Raw genomic sequence first — 14,781 nt, 5'->3', positions numbered from 1 at the left:
TTTGAATTTACAGAAATTTGGAGACCATATTTGAAGCTGGTCACAAAGTAGGGGGTCAAATAGGAATTAACTCTTTTTTTTGTTGAAGGATGGTATGCTAGCTTTATCCTTAACTATATAAATTATAGGTATATAAGACGTTGCATTGGCATGATCATCTATTTATTGAACTTAGTTCAACAAAAAAAAAAAATCTATTTATTGAACTTGGATGAAATAAAGTAGGAGTATGAATAAATCAACGTATCCTTAACAAAAAAAAAAAAAAAAGAATAAATCAACGTTAGCCTGGTAGGGTGGTATTAAGTATCTTTACATGATTTTAGAGGCTAAAATATCATTAATGATGACAGTTATAGTACTTATTCAATTCATCATGCATCTACTGTAATATTTTCACGATGTATCTATGTCATGTAATAACTTTTAGAGTCCTTGTAAAAAATATCGTTTGTTTATTGGTAAAATTTCCTCAATGTTCCTGCCCAGGCATCGGGGTCACTAACATGGTTGTTCTATCCCATGCATAAAAGGAAACCAATTGGAATTAATGAGGTATCTATGAATTGTGAGTCAATCTCAGCCTGCCCTCGCTCATAAGCTTGGAGCATCTCCAATGTATTACATTGAGAAAAATTCTAAAAATCCTATGTTTTGAAGTTCGAAAAATGAATCTCTAAATGACCTTTTTCGTATTTGGCTATTTGGAGATACTCTATTGAAAAGCCTTCTCCAATGCAACACTCAGGAGAAATTCTAAAAATTTATATTTTAATGTAAAATTAGTAATTGATTTGCCTATGTGGCACTTAGAGATCCTCAAGATGACACTCTAAATTTAGAGTCTCCTCTTGAGGATCTCTAAAATAACTACTGCCACCTCATTTTAGAGATCCAAGTTAAGTGTTGCACTGAAGATGGATTTTGAAGAGAAACTCTAAAAAATCTTATGTGACACTCTAAGATTTAGAGTTTGAGTCTTGCATTGGAGATGCTCTTAGCCATTGATATGGACCAACCTAGATTAAAAGGCTCTCAAATATGATCACAAATTTGGTTTTGGTTCACCACAAAGCTAAAACACAATCATCACTTTTGCAATAATTTGGGTCACCGCAAGTTTGCAATTTAAGTATGTAATAACAATGATATCTCTTTCTAAACTTACCAGGGCAACAATTAAGCAAATTGATATACACCACACATGATACATATAACTTTCAAAAGGATGGCATTGACGTTCTTACCATAGTAAATGGTCCTTTTTATCAAAATTGGATGTATTTGGCGAACAAGGCCTCGTAACGAAAAAAAAACATAACATTGGTAACTTGTCAAACCACGAATTACGTTTCGGATCAGAAATACGGTAGTCAAATGCTAGACAAGGGAAACTACCTGGACATTTTCCTTCACATCGTCGAAATAAAAAACTTTGATAAACATCACAATAGATGGCAACCTCTTTGTAGAGAAATCTTAAAACACAAACATTAGAGATAAAAATGGATCAGTGGAAAAGAAACGTGAGGGAAAGGGAAAGTACTTTCTATACAGGACCAACCAATCGATGAGGTGAAGGACAAAGACATAGAGCTGTCCTTTTTACACAATTTAATTTCATGACTATAACTTGAATCTACCTAAATTCAAACCCCCCAAAATAACGTGAATTGTGAAACATTTTTACAATTATGGAAGATTTGCATTAAATGGGGAAAATTCTTCACTACTCTACTCATTGTCTTGGTGAATGGCACCTTGGAGTAAGGTGATAAAAGAAGAAGAAAAAAAAAAACCTAATGTCTTACTCCACCTTACCGCTATATTTTGTTTAAGTTTAATGAGGTGTGAATCGTGTGATATTCTGCCCGGTCCACATGCCTTCAAAATATAATTTTTGAAGTTCACATTTTCTGGTAGAATAGTAACAAAGTTGTCGTGTTATCTCAAATCTTACTTCACCCTAAAAATTATGTGGTATTAGGTTTCAAGTTTTGCATTGACGGCATCGTCAAACTTAGAAGCAATAGATGAATGTTTAGGACGAATTGCTAGAGAATTAGGTTTGTTGATGAATCATATTTTATCTAACATCAGTCTTGTCATATTATATTTATGTTACAAGGGAAAAAAAGAAACTCGACCCTTTCGGGACATAGAAATCGTCATAGAGACAAAAGTTGAGTTGTCATGATTTCACAAGGATGAAAATATGTAGATGGCCATCCATTTAAAAAAAAATTCCACCTTTCTTCTTTCTGTAAACACGTGTTACATATCTCGTACATCTCTATCTTCTTCACTTCATCACCACCACCGCAATGGTCTGATAACGAGACTCTTCTCATATGAAAGAGATAAGGTGAATTGAACCTTTCTCTTTGCCAAACAGGAGAGGGAAAAATAGTGTTGGTAAGGTCATATCTGGTGGTGGTTATAATGAAGATGAAATAAAAAAAAGGTTATTTCTCTAATGGCCCCCAACTTTGTGACCAGCTTCCCGCCTGACCCCCTACATTACGAGAAATACCCATATGGCCCCCTTCCGTTATAACACCGTCACTCTCTCTCCTCCATCATGTTTTCTCTCTCTGCCAACTCACGCCACATCATCTGTTACGCCACCTCATCACCTTCTCCGGCAGAGGTCGCCGGCCAGCCAAATTTCCGGTCGGCGACCTTCAAACTAAATATTTTTTTTTCCTCTCTCTCTCTCTAAAATTACTCCGGCGAAGGGAGACCTTCGCCGGATCGGTCTGTTCAGTTCTTCACTGAACAGACCGAGATCTGTTTTTCACGAACAGATCTCGGTCTGTTCTACCTTGGTCTGTTCATTGACCTTCGCCGGAGTAATTTTAGAGAGAGAGGAAGAGAGAAAAAAAATTAGTTTGAAGGTCGCCGGCCGAAAATTTGACCGGCCGGCGACCTCTGCCGGAGAAGGTGATGAGGTGGCGTGACAGATGTTGTGGCGTGAGTTGGCAGAGAGAGAAAACATGATGGAGGAGAGAGAGTGACGATGTTATAACGGAAGGAAACCATATGGGTATTTCTCGTAAAATAGGGGGCCAGGCGGGAAGCTGGTCACAAAGTTGGGGGCCATTAGGGAAATAACTTAATAAAAAATAAACTTTCAATTTTTAGGTTAAATTAACCTGTCATTTTCTTTTGTGGAGACATGTAATTTAAGCTCAATCAAGTTAATTGGGGATTTCAACAAAAAAAAATTTAATTGGGCCAAATTAGAGTGCCCCAAAATATTCAATCACTCAACCAAAACTACATGCCCTAAAGCACGACCGTGAAAAGTTCAGGTGGGGCTCCAAAGGTTGGTTTAGCCCTTGATCTATTTTGAAGTACATTTTGCGAAGAATTTATCAGTTGTTCGATCCGCCCAAAGCATGTAAAGATGGATGTGTCCTTGTATCTATGGCTACTTTTGTCCTAGATGTATTTCGATTTCATAGCCTGTCCACCCGTGCTTCTTCAAAATATGTCACTCCACACGTTCCAACCAAGACTAAGGTACCCATTTGTACGTGAGCCGGAGGCATTCCCAAGTCCCAACCATACTCCAAACTTCTCAACAAAAAATAAAAAAACCTAGTCCAAAGCCGGACCAAAATACGTAGTGAAACAAGTCAGAATTGAAGTGAATTTGGTACTATAACAAGAACCAAACTCAAAAGAAAAACCCAAATAAGTATTTATACCAAAAGTACCCTTAATAGTGAAAGAATCGCCCCCTTTGTAGTTCAATGCACACAGTCTCTTCTAATAGTAGACATTTTCAGCACCGCCATTAAAGACCCAGATAAAAATCCATATTTCACAAGCCCATTTGCTTCTTTACTTTTTTCCTTCTTGATTCCTTCTCATCTTCTCTCTCTCTCTAAAATTTTATCTTCTATATATTAACTTAAAACCCCAGTTTCTCTCGCCCTCTTACTATCCCCACAAGAGTAATCTGTAAGTAACTAGTAAACATGAATCAGATCTGGAAAATTCTCTTGCTTTCCTACATTTTGGTTTGATTTTCAGTGTTCTTTCTAATTTATTGAAGTTTCTGATGGATCTTCTCTGATCTCATTATCTTGAAAGATTGAAATCTGTTTTTCCACATTCAGATTTTGTTTTCGTTCTTTTACTCTCTCTTTCATGAGAAAAGTGATAGACGAAACTGACGGATATTCAAGATTATCTCCATTTTGAATTTGATTATTTGTAGTCTCTGTTTAATTTAGTGATTTATATTAGTGATCAGTATAAAATAGTTTTAAAATAGTGAAGATTACAGATTTGGTGTCACTCATCTGTGTGATCTTGGTGTTAAGTTGAAAATGATCTTTGATTTGAGTAGTTAATCTATATTTCTTGTTGATTTTATATCAAATTGGTATAGTTATTGGGAACTAGAGTTATAGATCTGGAAATTGAGGTTTCTGATTATGTTTTAGTGGTATTCAGATAGATATAGAGTAGTTTTATAGCAATGCCATCAGGAAATACTTTGATCTCAGAGAAAATGCAGTTTCCTAACAATGGAGGTAGTGGTGGTGGTGGTGGTGGTGGTGACTCTCACCATAGGCAGTGGTTTCCGGATGAGCGTGATGGATTTATTTCATGGTTGAAAGGGGAATTTGCTGCATCGAATGCTATAATTGATTCGTTATGTCACCATTTGAGGTCCATTGGGGAGCACGGTGAATATGATGTTGTTATCGGTTCTATTCAACAGAGGCGCTGTAACTGGAATCCTGTTCTTCATATGCAACAATACTTTTCGGTCGCCGATGTTATAGGTAGTTTACATGAGGTAGCCGTGAGGAAGCAACAAAAGCGTTTCGGCCAGATGAAGGTTGTGGAAAAGGATTCGAGAAAACCTAGTTCACAGAATTTCGGTCCGAGACAGTTGCATAAGGTTGGAAATGTTAAGGAGGAACAAAATTCTAATTTGGTGAAAAGAGAAGGTGAAGTAAGGAAAGATGGAGAAGTCCATAACTTGGGTGGTGGTCAAATATCAAAACATGGTAAAATTTCAGCTCTTGAAGAGGAGAAAGAAGGTAATGTTTAAGCTTATGAATAATTGTCTGTATGAGAATTTCTTTCTCTTAATTTAGATTACTACTCATTAATGACTTGATAGTTTAAGTTCATATTATCTGAAATGAGAGGCACCTGTTGATACTAGAGGGATGACCTATTAATATTTAGATGGACAAAAATTACATCTATATTAAGTTTTAGGCAATAGTTGATTCTCTTTGTGCTCCAATTGTAGAAACTAATTAATTTATTTCTAGTATAGAAGCTAAGGGCTTTAATGATGTTGCATTTATATTTAGTTTCTTTTATTGGTTTGTTGTAAGCTATAAAAAGATTGCAACATAGTACTCCCATTGTTCTCCAATGTTTGTTTGGATCAGGACATGCTCCAATTTTGATGTACTTTTTCTCTAATATTTGGATATGGACTCTCCGAGATAGTGATCGATTTAAAATTGACTTAGGAAAATGACTCATGGAAGCCAATGAGATTTAGAATCTCAGAGTTGTCCTACAAAGATAATAATTCTAGTTTTTTACTTTTAAAACTGTTCAGCCAATTACCTTCCTCATATAGATGTCTAATCCCTATTTTTTGGTTCCCAATATCCTACATTCCAGTCTACTTTGGGTCTAACATTCTGTTCGTGTACCCATTCAAGATAGCCTAGTCCTTTCGAATTTATATTGGGATCGGGAACGTTACTTAATCTGTGGTTTTCTTTCCGTCTCTTTGAACATTTTTAATGAGGTTGATTGTCTATAACTTTATTCCGTCAAAATTGAAGTTACTCAAGTATGGAGGAATCTCGCAATGGGAAATAAAGAGTCTTTACTTTAAGGTATAGATTTAATGAGCTCGAGCTCGAGCTCAAACATCACAGTCTCAGCCTGGGCTAATCTGGCTTAGATTTCTTTGGGTATAGTAGAATACTCTAACTCAGCTGTGTCACAAGCAATCCACGGCCACTAGCTTGTGCTCAAGTATCAGATTTTGAGCTTGAGCTCATTAAATTGTTTTCTTACTTCAATATCTATTTGGCTGCAGGGGTGAATCATGTCACAGAATCTCGTGGACATATCGCCGTAGTGAGTAATCCGGGAATTGACGCTAATGATTCGAACCCTGAGGCAGGCAGTGAGGGAGAAGGTTCAACTTTAGCAGGTATGTTTGCACAGATCTGCTCAAGGTTTTTCTTTTGCATAATCTTGTTCTCTAGTATTAGTAACATACAAGTTTTTTTGCTTTTGCATCAGGATCGTGCAAGGCCCTGCCTGAAAGCTGTCCAGATATTGTACAAAACCACGAGGATAAACATAATCTAGTTCCTACTCCTAAAACATTTGTGGGCACTGAGATATTTGACGGAAAGGCGGTAGGGTGTTGTAGATTACATAAGCTTTCAATCTTGGCCCCTTCAAAGAGAATACAAGTGTTCCCTGTTTATGCATTGTGAAGTGTAACTGTACTTAAAGACGCCTAATTATTTCCTGTAGGTTAATGTTGTTGAAGGACTTAAGTTGTTTGAGGAACTCGTTGATAGCTCAGAGATTTCGAAGCTTACTTCAATGGCAAATGAATTGAGGCTGGCAGGGAGGAAAGGACAACTCAAAGGTAGTAATGTTTATCTTTTCATTTTGTCAGATCAGATTGATGCAATGTTTTCTTGCTCTTGCTCTTGCTCGAATGTGTTTGTATATTCACAGAGGCGGAGCCGGGATTTTGGGTGAGGGCGGGCTGAAAGTCGATGTCTAGAAAAATTATTTATCATATTAAAAGAACGAAATTTGATTTTCTTCTTTTTGGCATTAATTGAAAATTGACACATACAGTCATAATTCCAAAGAAATAATGAAACCACTCAAATTGGAGAAACTCAACGAAGACATTAGGTAGTTGTCGTTCTAAGAACTATAGAAAGAGAATTTTTTAAACATGGTATAAGAAAAATCAACATAAAGAAATTTTTTTCTCTAAACCTGTTTTAATGTAAATAAAATTTCGTATAAGTTGTGTTTGAAACGTGCGAAAAGTAGAATTAGCTAAAGAAAAAAATTGTGTTAACTTAAAAGAAGTTTTATTTCCTTAGAAAAAAGTATATCTACATATATACAAGAGAAACAAACACCCCTTAGAGTCAAAACAACACTAAAGGAAGGGATAAGGGAGGGACTTGAACTCGTACCAGCCAGTTGAAATACCTGAAACTTTGCCACTGGACCAACCCACTTGTTCTATTATAACTTATAAGGCATCTTCTATTATATAAATTAGTGGGTTCACCCGGGCTACAGCCCGGGAGAGCCCACTAATAGCTCCGCCTCTGTATATTCAGATGTTGACGTCTCATCTATATATAGTTGCGAAGTTGTATTGCTCTCTTGTATTATAAGTTAATAACTACAAAGCTTTTGAAAAATGAATCTTATGATGTTGCATAGAACTTTGTTTTATAGACTAAGTGTCAAGTATATATTTGATACTTGTATTTCGGATATGAGACTCTAACCATAATCAGGGTTGTATTTAGTGTTTTTAGCGGTTGGTTATACTTTTGCATGAGGTGGAAATGTGTAGGGGCTTTTATTGGTTCTGATAACATCTCCTAGTTGTTAATAATGTCATTTCGAGTGAAAGCAGGACCGACATATGTGGTCTCCAAGAGACCCATGAAGGGGCATGGACGAGAAATGATTCAATTGGGTCTTCCAGTTGCCGATGCACCTCTAGAAGCTGAAAACACTGGTGGAAGTTTGAAAGGCATGTTCTTCCTTTAAATATTGATATTTTTTTTAATATTTTCATGCATGGATCGTGTTTAACTTCGTTCTTAAGAACCACAAAGCGATCTTATATTCAATTTTCAGATCGGAAGATGGAACCCATCCCTGGCTTGCTTCAAGAAGTGATTGAGAAGTTGGTTGAGTCCCAGATTATTAGCGTGAAACCAGATTGTTGCATTATTGACTACTTTAATGAGGTTAGAACTATTCGTTAAAGTTCAAGCATGATAAAAACACGTATTTTGCTCTTTAAGCTCACTTTCTTTTAACATGGAAGTAAAATCCACGCTGAAGATTGGATTTCTGAATCAAGTTTTTCTATACAATATATATGATATGGGGTTAAGGGTTTACTCCTGTCATATGTAGGGGCACAAAATTGAACTATTTTTGTCTCTTTGTATAGGGGGAACACTCACAACCTCACATGAGCCCATCTTGGTTTGGAAAACCAGTTTGTGTTCTGTTTTTGACAGAGTGCAATGTGACATTTGGCCGAATAATTGTTGCAGACCGTCCTGGAGATTATAGAGGTTGTCTCAAGCTTTCTCTTTCAGCAGGGTAAGCCCTCACCAACTTCTTATTTCAAATTATATTTGCTAGTTAAAGCATAAAAGTTGTTCTCTCTCAATTGTTAACACTTAAGGTCAACAATTGGTAGCCCAAGTGGTTCCAAGGTGTTGACATAAACTCCAGAAATCCCTGGAGGTCTCAGGTTCGAATCCCAGAGAAGGTGGAATCTTTGGTTATTTGAATTGGGGTTATTAGGGTGTAAATAATGTTGTTGGGCTTTAGGCCATGTCTTGTTGGGCTATAGGCCCGGTTCTGTTAGTGTTTGAGTGGGCGGTTATCGAGCTTATCACATCTATGATGTATCAAGTGCTAAATGTAACGACATACGTAGATCGTAGTCGACTTCCAAAAAAAAAAAAAAATTGTTAACACTTAAGAGAAGGATCTGATTTTCATGTATTCAGTTGGCTATATTGTGCACGATATAAATATCATACTTTAACAAATATCGATGAACTCCTCCTCTCTGTCTTACAAATATTCAATATGGTGAAAAATTATATCCTGGTTATGATTTAATCAATTATGAAGATCGACAGGTTTCGGGGATTTTGTAGGATCCTTTATGCTTCATAGAATATCTTCTCATATGAAGAATTTAACTATACTTTTTCTTTAATCGTTCTCTTGGTAAATGCAGATCTTTGCTCTCAATTGATGGTAGAAGTGCAGATGTTGCTAAGCATGCAATTTCTTCCCTCTGGAAACAACGTATGTTTATTACCTTCACAAAGTCTCAGCCAAAGAAAAATATGGTAACTTCATCCGCCGCACCCCCATCTTCCATGCCATTGGGCCAGCCGGCAAGTAGGCCAGCGAATCAATTCCGCTATCGTCCATCAGGCCCACCAAAACATTATGGACCAATTCCAACCAGTGGAGTATTACCACCCTGGTCCGTTCATCCTCCGCCACATCTCCCACCTTCCAATGGCATTCCACCACTCTTTGTTACTACTCCAGGTCCTCCTCCCATGCCTTACCCTGCACCACCACTCCAACCACCGGCATCAGCAGGATGGGCAGCTGTTGTTGCTCCTATGCATCCTCCTCCACCACCACCTAGATTCCCACTCCCTGGCACTGGAGTTTTTCTTCCTCCACCTGGCTCTTCCGACAACTCTTCACTTCCGGTGGAGCAACAACCAGCATTAGCTACAGCAACTGGCGTGAATTCTGCAGTCGAAACACAATTAGCAGTTGAGAATGGAGAAAGATCAAATGCAAACACCATTTCCTCTCCACAACATGGTGGTAAATTGGATTTGAAAGTGCAAAAGCAGGAATCCAATGGAATTGTGAAAAGCAAAACTGTCAATGGAACCGTTGAGTAGAGAGAGAGAGTTGTTGCAGGGAAGACGGCAGCGACAAATGAGTTTTTTTGGAGCATGTAAAGAGCGGAAAAAGATAGGATTCCTCTTTTGATTATCGGATATGCCGATATGGTAGACTTTGAGTTACTTTGTTTAGAAAGAAGCACTTAGAAATCAATTTTTGTTGCCTTGTTTATGTGAACTGGACCTGAAAAACTCTTATCATCCAGTACTTAAATCATCTCAATTTGCTGGACTTGATTTTCATAGATATATGCAGTTTCACATTGAACTTAGTCAGAGTTTCATTGTCAAATTATCGATCTTGTTGATTGACTTTGTGGCTGTGAATTTTTTGACTTGGACGTGTAATTGCAATATTTGATTTGGAGTGGGCCAAGGAAGAAATGGACAACGATTATATTATATTACTCAAATGGGGTGATGGGAGGTTTGTCCAGTCATCAACCCAATCTGTTAAAAGAAAGTGGTCAATGGTTGAGAAGGATTCACTCATTTGTGATTAAAATATTTTAATCGAAGTTCAATAAATCTTAATTTACAGTTTCATTAAAAACGAATCTGAAATTTTCATACTGCGGAATAAATGTACTACCAACTGAGATGGTCACTCCTCCCCCACATCAAACTAGTACATTTAGCTTACGAGATATAGTTCTATTTTTTTTTTTTTGATGAGATACGAGATATAGTTCTATAATGCTAGTAGTTTCTTTTTTCATGAGTATAATTTTAAGGGGTCGCGGACAATTCAATGGTGGGCTCATGTTATTCTATTGATCTATTCCATTAAAGAGTAGTAGTATCACCTAATGGTCATATTTGTTGTGCTTGACAAAAAAAGCAATCCGCACCGTCCATTATTCGGTCAAATGATCCACCACCAACAACCAACTTGCAAAATTGTATGGTGATGTCACCCAAGTGTAAATAAATAGTACTATCAAAAAGAGATGTGAGGTGTTTCAACAAAAAAAAAAAAAAAAAAAGAGATGTGAGGTTGGTTTTTGAAACAAAATAATGCGATCAGATTCGATGAATTGAGGAGGAGATTAGGGGAAAAGAAAAGAGAAGAAGACGAGAGTCTATTAGAGGTCCACATCCTTCTCCATTGCCGACCTTTAATAAAATCTCTTTTTCCAACACCCAATTTATATTAAAAACCCAATCTCCAACCCCCCTCTTTTAAACTCATCCTCTCTCTCTCTCTAGTTTCTCTCTCTCTCTCTCTCTCTCTCTCTCTCTAATTTTTCTCTCTAAATAGTTTCTTTCTCTCTCTAGAAATGGCTCAAAGAGATAAAGAAGAAACCAAATTCAAGATCATCGAAACCATAAATCATCTTTGTGTTAACAATTGTGGAATCTCTGGTAATCCATCAACCAAAAATATGTGTCAGAAATGTTTTGAATCATCATCGATCAATTTGATCCAGCCTCCTCAAACAACATCAACAACCAAAACAACTTCAACCTCATCGATTCAGTCCTTAAAAACACCAGATCTGACATCTGAGATACTTCGTTCTGACGATCTGAATCACGATAACGATAAACCAGAAGAAAAACCTAAAAAATCAGTTACAAGAGAGGTAAATCGGTGTTCTGGTTGTCGGAAAAAGGTAGGTTTAACTGGATTCAGATGCAGATGTGGAGATCTGTTTTGTCCTAAACATAGGTATTCAGATCGACATGATTGTAGTTACGATTATAAAGCTGAAGGTCGAGAAATGATTGCTCGTGAAAATCCGATTGTTAGACCATCTAAGATCATAAGGCTTTGAAAAAAAAACAAGATCTGAATTTATTCTTTTTTCTTTCTTCTTCTTCTTCTTCTTTGAAATCAAATCTTATGTTGTGTGTTTGGAGTGATTTTGGTGATTTTTAAGATCACTCTTGATTCAGATCTCTATAGTCCTTTAAATTTTTAAATCTATCTCTGTTTTTTCTTTTTAATTTCTGTGATATTTTCAGATTTGGAAGGGCAATTTGTATAATATGTTGGTAATGGTATGGGCGTTTATGTCATTTTACTGAACCATTTATATAGACTTTATATTTACGCGTTTTTATTCTTTTATTCAAGGTATATTTGTATTACTCTAACTTTAATGTGGGTGGAGTCACCCACGTTTGAAGCATGTCACCCACCTTTTAGTTGAGGAGCGGCTAAAGGCACCCTCGAAATTGCTCTTTCCGCCCTAGAAAAGTAGAGTCGATATCATTTGACCTAACACATCTATAGGTGTCATTTTCACACTGCTGGGTCCGAGTAAGTATACTCTCTGACTGGAACGAAGACTAAAATCACTCTAAAATCAACTTAAGATGGATCGCGAAAATCAACTTAAAATCGACACTTTTCAAGGATTGATTTTGTGAGGGAAGAACTTAAAATCGATTTTGTGAGGGAAGAAGAACTTAAAATCGATCGCGATCGAACACTTTTCAATGATTGATTTTGTGAGGGAAGAAGACACGAAAAAGAAACCAGATTTTCCCTATCCAATCACAAAAGAAGAAGAAACAATAAAAAGAACGAGGAAGAAAAATTCAGGAAGAGAAATAGAAACATCAATACTTAGAAGAAGAAGAAATCGTGGGGAAGAAAGAAGACACAAGAAGACAACTCTCATTTGGAGTGAGATAGACCATGGGGGAGAAGCGAAGGCCCTTGTTTCAACTCAATGGAATCACATTCTATTGTAAAAATAAAACGTACTGTAATAATTTGTACATATACAACTTTCCGACTCAAGCATCACCTGAATGAACCATCATTTGCCAAAGCCAAAGCCATATCCTCCCTATTGGTCATGAATTATCATTTGTAGAAGTTGGATTGCCTAGGGAGGCTACTACCGCGATCAGCCGTGCCGATGGTAATTTTAATTGGGTGGTTTACTTTTGAGCAGGCCTTCAATAATTTTCCTGTTAGATATACCACGATGATGAACTAAAAGTTGAAATATTGAAAGAGATCATCCACACTTTCAACAAAAAAAAGAGATCATTTACGTAAATAAAAAAGTTGTTTGAAAAGTTTAGGCAGCAAGCGGGCGGGGCGGCCCAGGCCCAAAGCAACCAAAGCGGCTGCTTTGGGCCCCAACCTACCCGAGACCCTCTCTCATCGAGTTTATGGGGTAGTCTGTTTATATAATAAAATTATAACAAAAATGTTTGCAAGAAATGAGCAATAGCTCAGTGGTTAAACTCTTAATAATAAGGTAGAGGTGAAGTGTTTGATCCCTCCTAGAGACATTATAAAATATTTTTTCTGTTCATTTTTTTTTATATAGTAAAGGGGCCCCATTTCTTGATTTGGTTTTAGGCCTCAATAATGATTGGGCCGGCCCTGCAAGCGACCTTTAGAAGAAGAACATTCTTTTAAGTTTTTTAGGCTTAGAGCATCTCCTATGCAACACTTGATGTGAGAAATTCCCAACAGAATTTTTCTTCGAAAACCTTCTCAAATGCAAACTAAATCTCTAGGATTATGTGGCGGTAGTTAAATAAAAATAGGTTTATTTCATTTTGACCCCCTAAAGATGACCAACTTCTTATTTCACCCCTTTTTCCTTTTTGCGTTGTCTTTTCCGTTAAACGTAAGTGAATCATTTTGTTTATACCAAAATTATCCCTAATTGGTATCTCCGTTGTCAGGAAAACTCTTTTTTGAATCTCAAGGCATAAATGTTTGTCAAATAAATTATTTTTTCAATCTTAAAATTATTGTTTTTACTCACCCTCTCTCCTTTCACATCCATTATTTTAATTCCTACAAAAGCTTTCTCTCTCTTGGCTTCAATTACTCTCTATTAAAATCCAAAAACTCCATCAAAACCTTAAAGCCTCCATTAAATACACAATTTTATTTTACAGTAGTTCATCAGCTATCCTCCCACTCTAATTCAATCTTTTTTAATCTCTTAATGTAAACAAGCAAAATTCATCAACTACAATCTCTGTTAATGGCGTAATCAAATTTAAGATATCACCATCATCGTCATCATCAACATATTCATCCTAATGGTGAACTTATTCAACTAAACCAACTCATGATGATCAATTAGCTGTAGCAACAATGGGTAATCAAATTTAAGATATCATCTGTACCACATCTTCAGTGATTCCGATTTGTCTAAAGTTGCCTACTAGTGTCCCTTCATCATCATGATCTACATCTACTCGAGTAGGCCATGTCCATTCCATGGGAAAGTATGCCGAATCCAACTTCAGAATATAATTAACAACAAGATCTGCTTCGTCGATTTCATGCACACATTGCTTAAGACGGTTCGTCTTCGTCAGTCGTTATATCAATCACAATTGATAACCAAGGTTATCCTCTTTAATATCTGCATACTTAGAGTTTTTCCATTATTAGTTTATTTATTTTATTTTAGTTATGGGGTGAAATAGTTATGCAAAAGATGAAGGTATATACATCATAAGTTTAGATAAATGCATGGCTATCTTTTACAAATTACAGTTGATTATTCATAATTAGTAATGAGTAAGTAATTACAAATTTGCAACATTCTTCAATCCATCTCAACTTGTTAGTTTGGTTTAAGTCCACTAAAGTGAATTGAAGAGAGTTTGAAGTTTGTAGTTACTTTGGTTTAATTCCACGAATGTGTTTTGAGTGGAAGCTTTAAGGTTTTAACGGAGTTTTGAGTTTTAATAGAGAGTAGTTGAACTGAGGAGAGAGAAAGCTTTTGTAGAAATTAAATGAATAGATGTCAAATGAGAGAAGAAAAAATAAAAAAATATTTTAAAAATTGAAAAAAAGTTAATTTATTTGACAAATAATAATGTTTTGGGACTCAAAATCTATATGACAATGAAGATGCCAACTAGGGACAATTTTGGTATAAAAAGTACAGCTCACTAACGTCAGACGAAAAAGAAAAAGGAAAAATGAAAAATGGGGCTAAATAGAAAGTTGGTCATTTTTAAGGGGTAATTTTAGTGAGTTGGTCATCTTAAGGGGCCAAAATAGAATTAACCCATAAAGATATGGATTTTTGAGCGAGAGGCCCAA

The 14,781-nt window shown here is 36.3% G+C and overlaps 2 protein-coding genes across 2 annotated transcripts; both read left to right on the top strand.

Moving 5' to 3' along the window:
- The first annotated feature begins 3,516 nt into the window (after positions 1 to 3,516).
- On the top strand, positions 3,517 to 10,012 carry LOC147563740 (RNA demethylase ALKBH10B-like). Its single transcript, XM_086640226.1, has 8 exons — positions 3,517 to 5,063; positions 6,095 to 6,211; positions 6,304 to 6,422; positions 6,544 to 6,661; positions 7,688 to 7,807; positions 7,915 to 8,027; positions 8,237 to 8,391; positions 9,044 to 10,012. The coding sequence occupies exons 1-8, from the start codon at positions 4,493 to 4,495 to the stop codon at positions 9,735 to 9,737; spliced, it is 2,007 nt and encodes a 668-aa protein (XP_086496352.1). The 5' UTR covers positions 3,517 to 4,492; the 3' UTR covers positions 9,738 to 10,012.
- A 791-nt stretch (positions 10,013 to 10,803) lies between these two features.
- On the top strand, positions 10,804 to 11,762 carry SAP5 (A20/AN1-like zinc finger family protein). The gene has a single exon (XM_086640214.1). It carries the CDS (start codon positions 11,021 to 11,023, stop codon positions 11,516 to 11,518), a length of 498 nt encoding a protein of 165 aa, XP_086496340.1. The 5' UTR covers positions 10,804 to 11,020; the 3' UTR covers positions 11,519 to 11,762.
- The last annotated feature ends 3,019 nt before the right edge of the window (positions 11,763 to 14,781 follow it).

The sequence above is a fragment of the Eschscholzia californica genome, unplaced genomic scaffold, assembly GCF_041429995.1.
Source record: "Eschscholzia californica isolate CP2 unplaced genomic scaffold, dmEscCali1.0.p SCAF_1, whole genome shotgun sequence".
Taxonomy (NCBI): domain Eukaryota; kingdom Viridiplantae; phylum Streptophyta; class Magnoliopsida; order Ranunculales; family Papaveraceae; genus Eschscholzia; species Eschscholzia californica.
This window is presented reverse-complemented; position numbering and strand designations above follow the sequence as displayed.

Excerpts from the sequence above, each read along its gene's own strand:
- LOC147563740 (XM_086640226.1), top strand. The coding sequence starts at position 4,493 with ATGCCATCAGGAAATACTTTGATCTCAGAGAAAATGCAGTTTCCTAAC. Across the intron at positions 6,423-6,543 it reads AGATATTTGACGGAAAGGCG|GTTAATGTTGTTGAAGGACT; the intron begins GTAGGGTGTTGT and ends TATTTCCTGTAG. Across the intron at positions 7,808-7,914 it reads CACTGGTGGAAGTTTGAAAG|ATCGGAAGATGGAACCCATC; the intron begins GCATGTTCTTCC and ends TTCAATTTTCAG.
- SAP5 (XM_086640214.1), top strand. The coding sequence starts at position 11,021 with ATGGCTCAAAGAGATAAAGAAGAAACCAAATTCAAGATCATCGAAACC.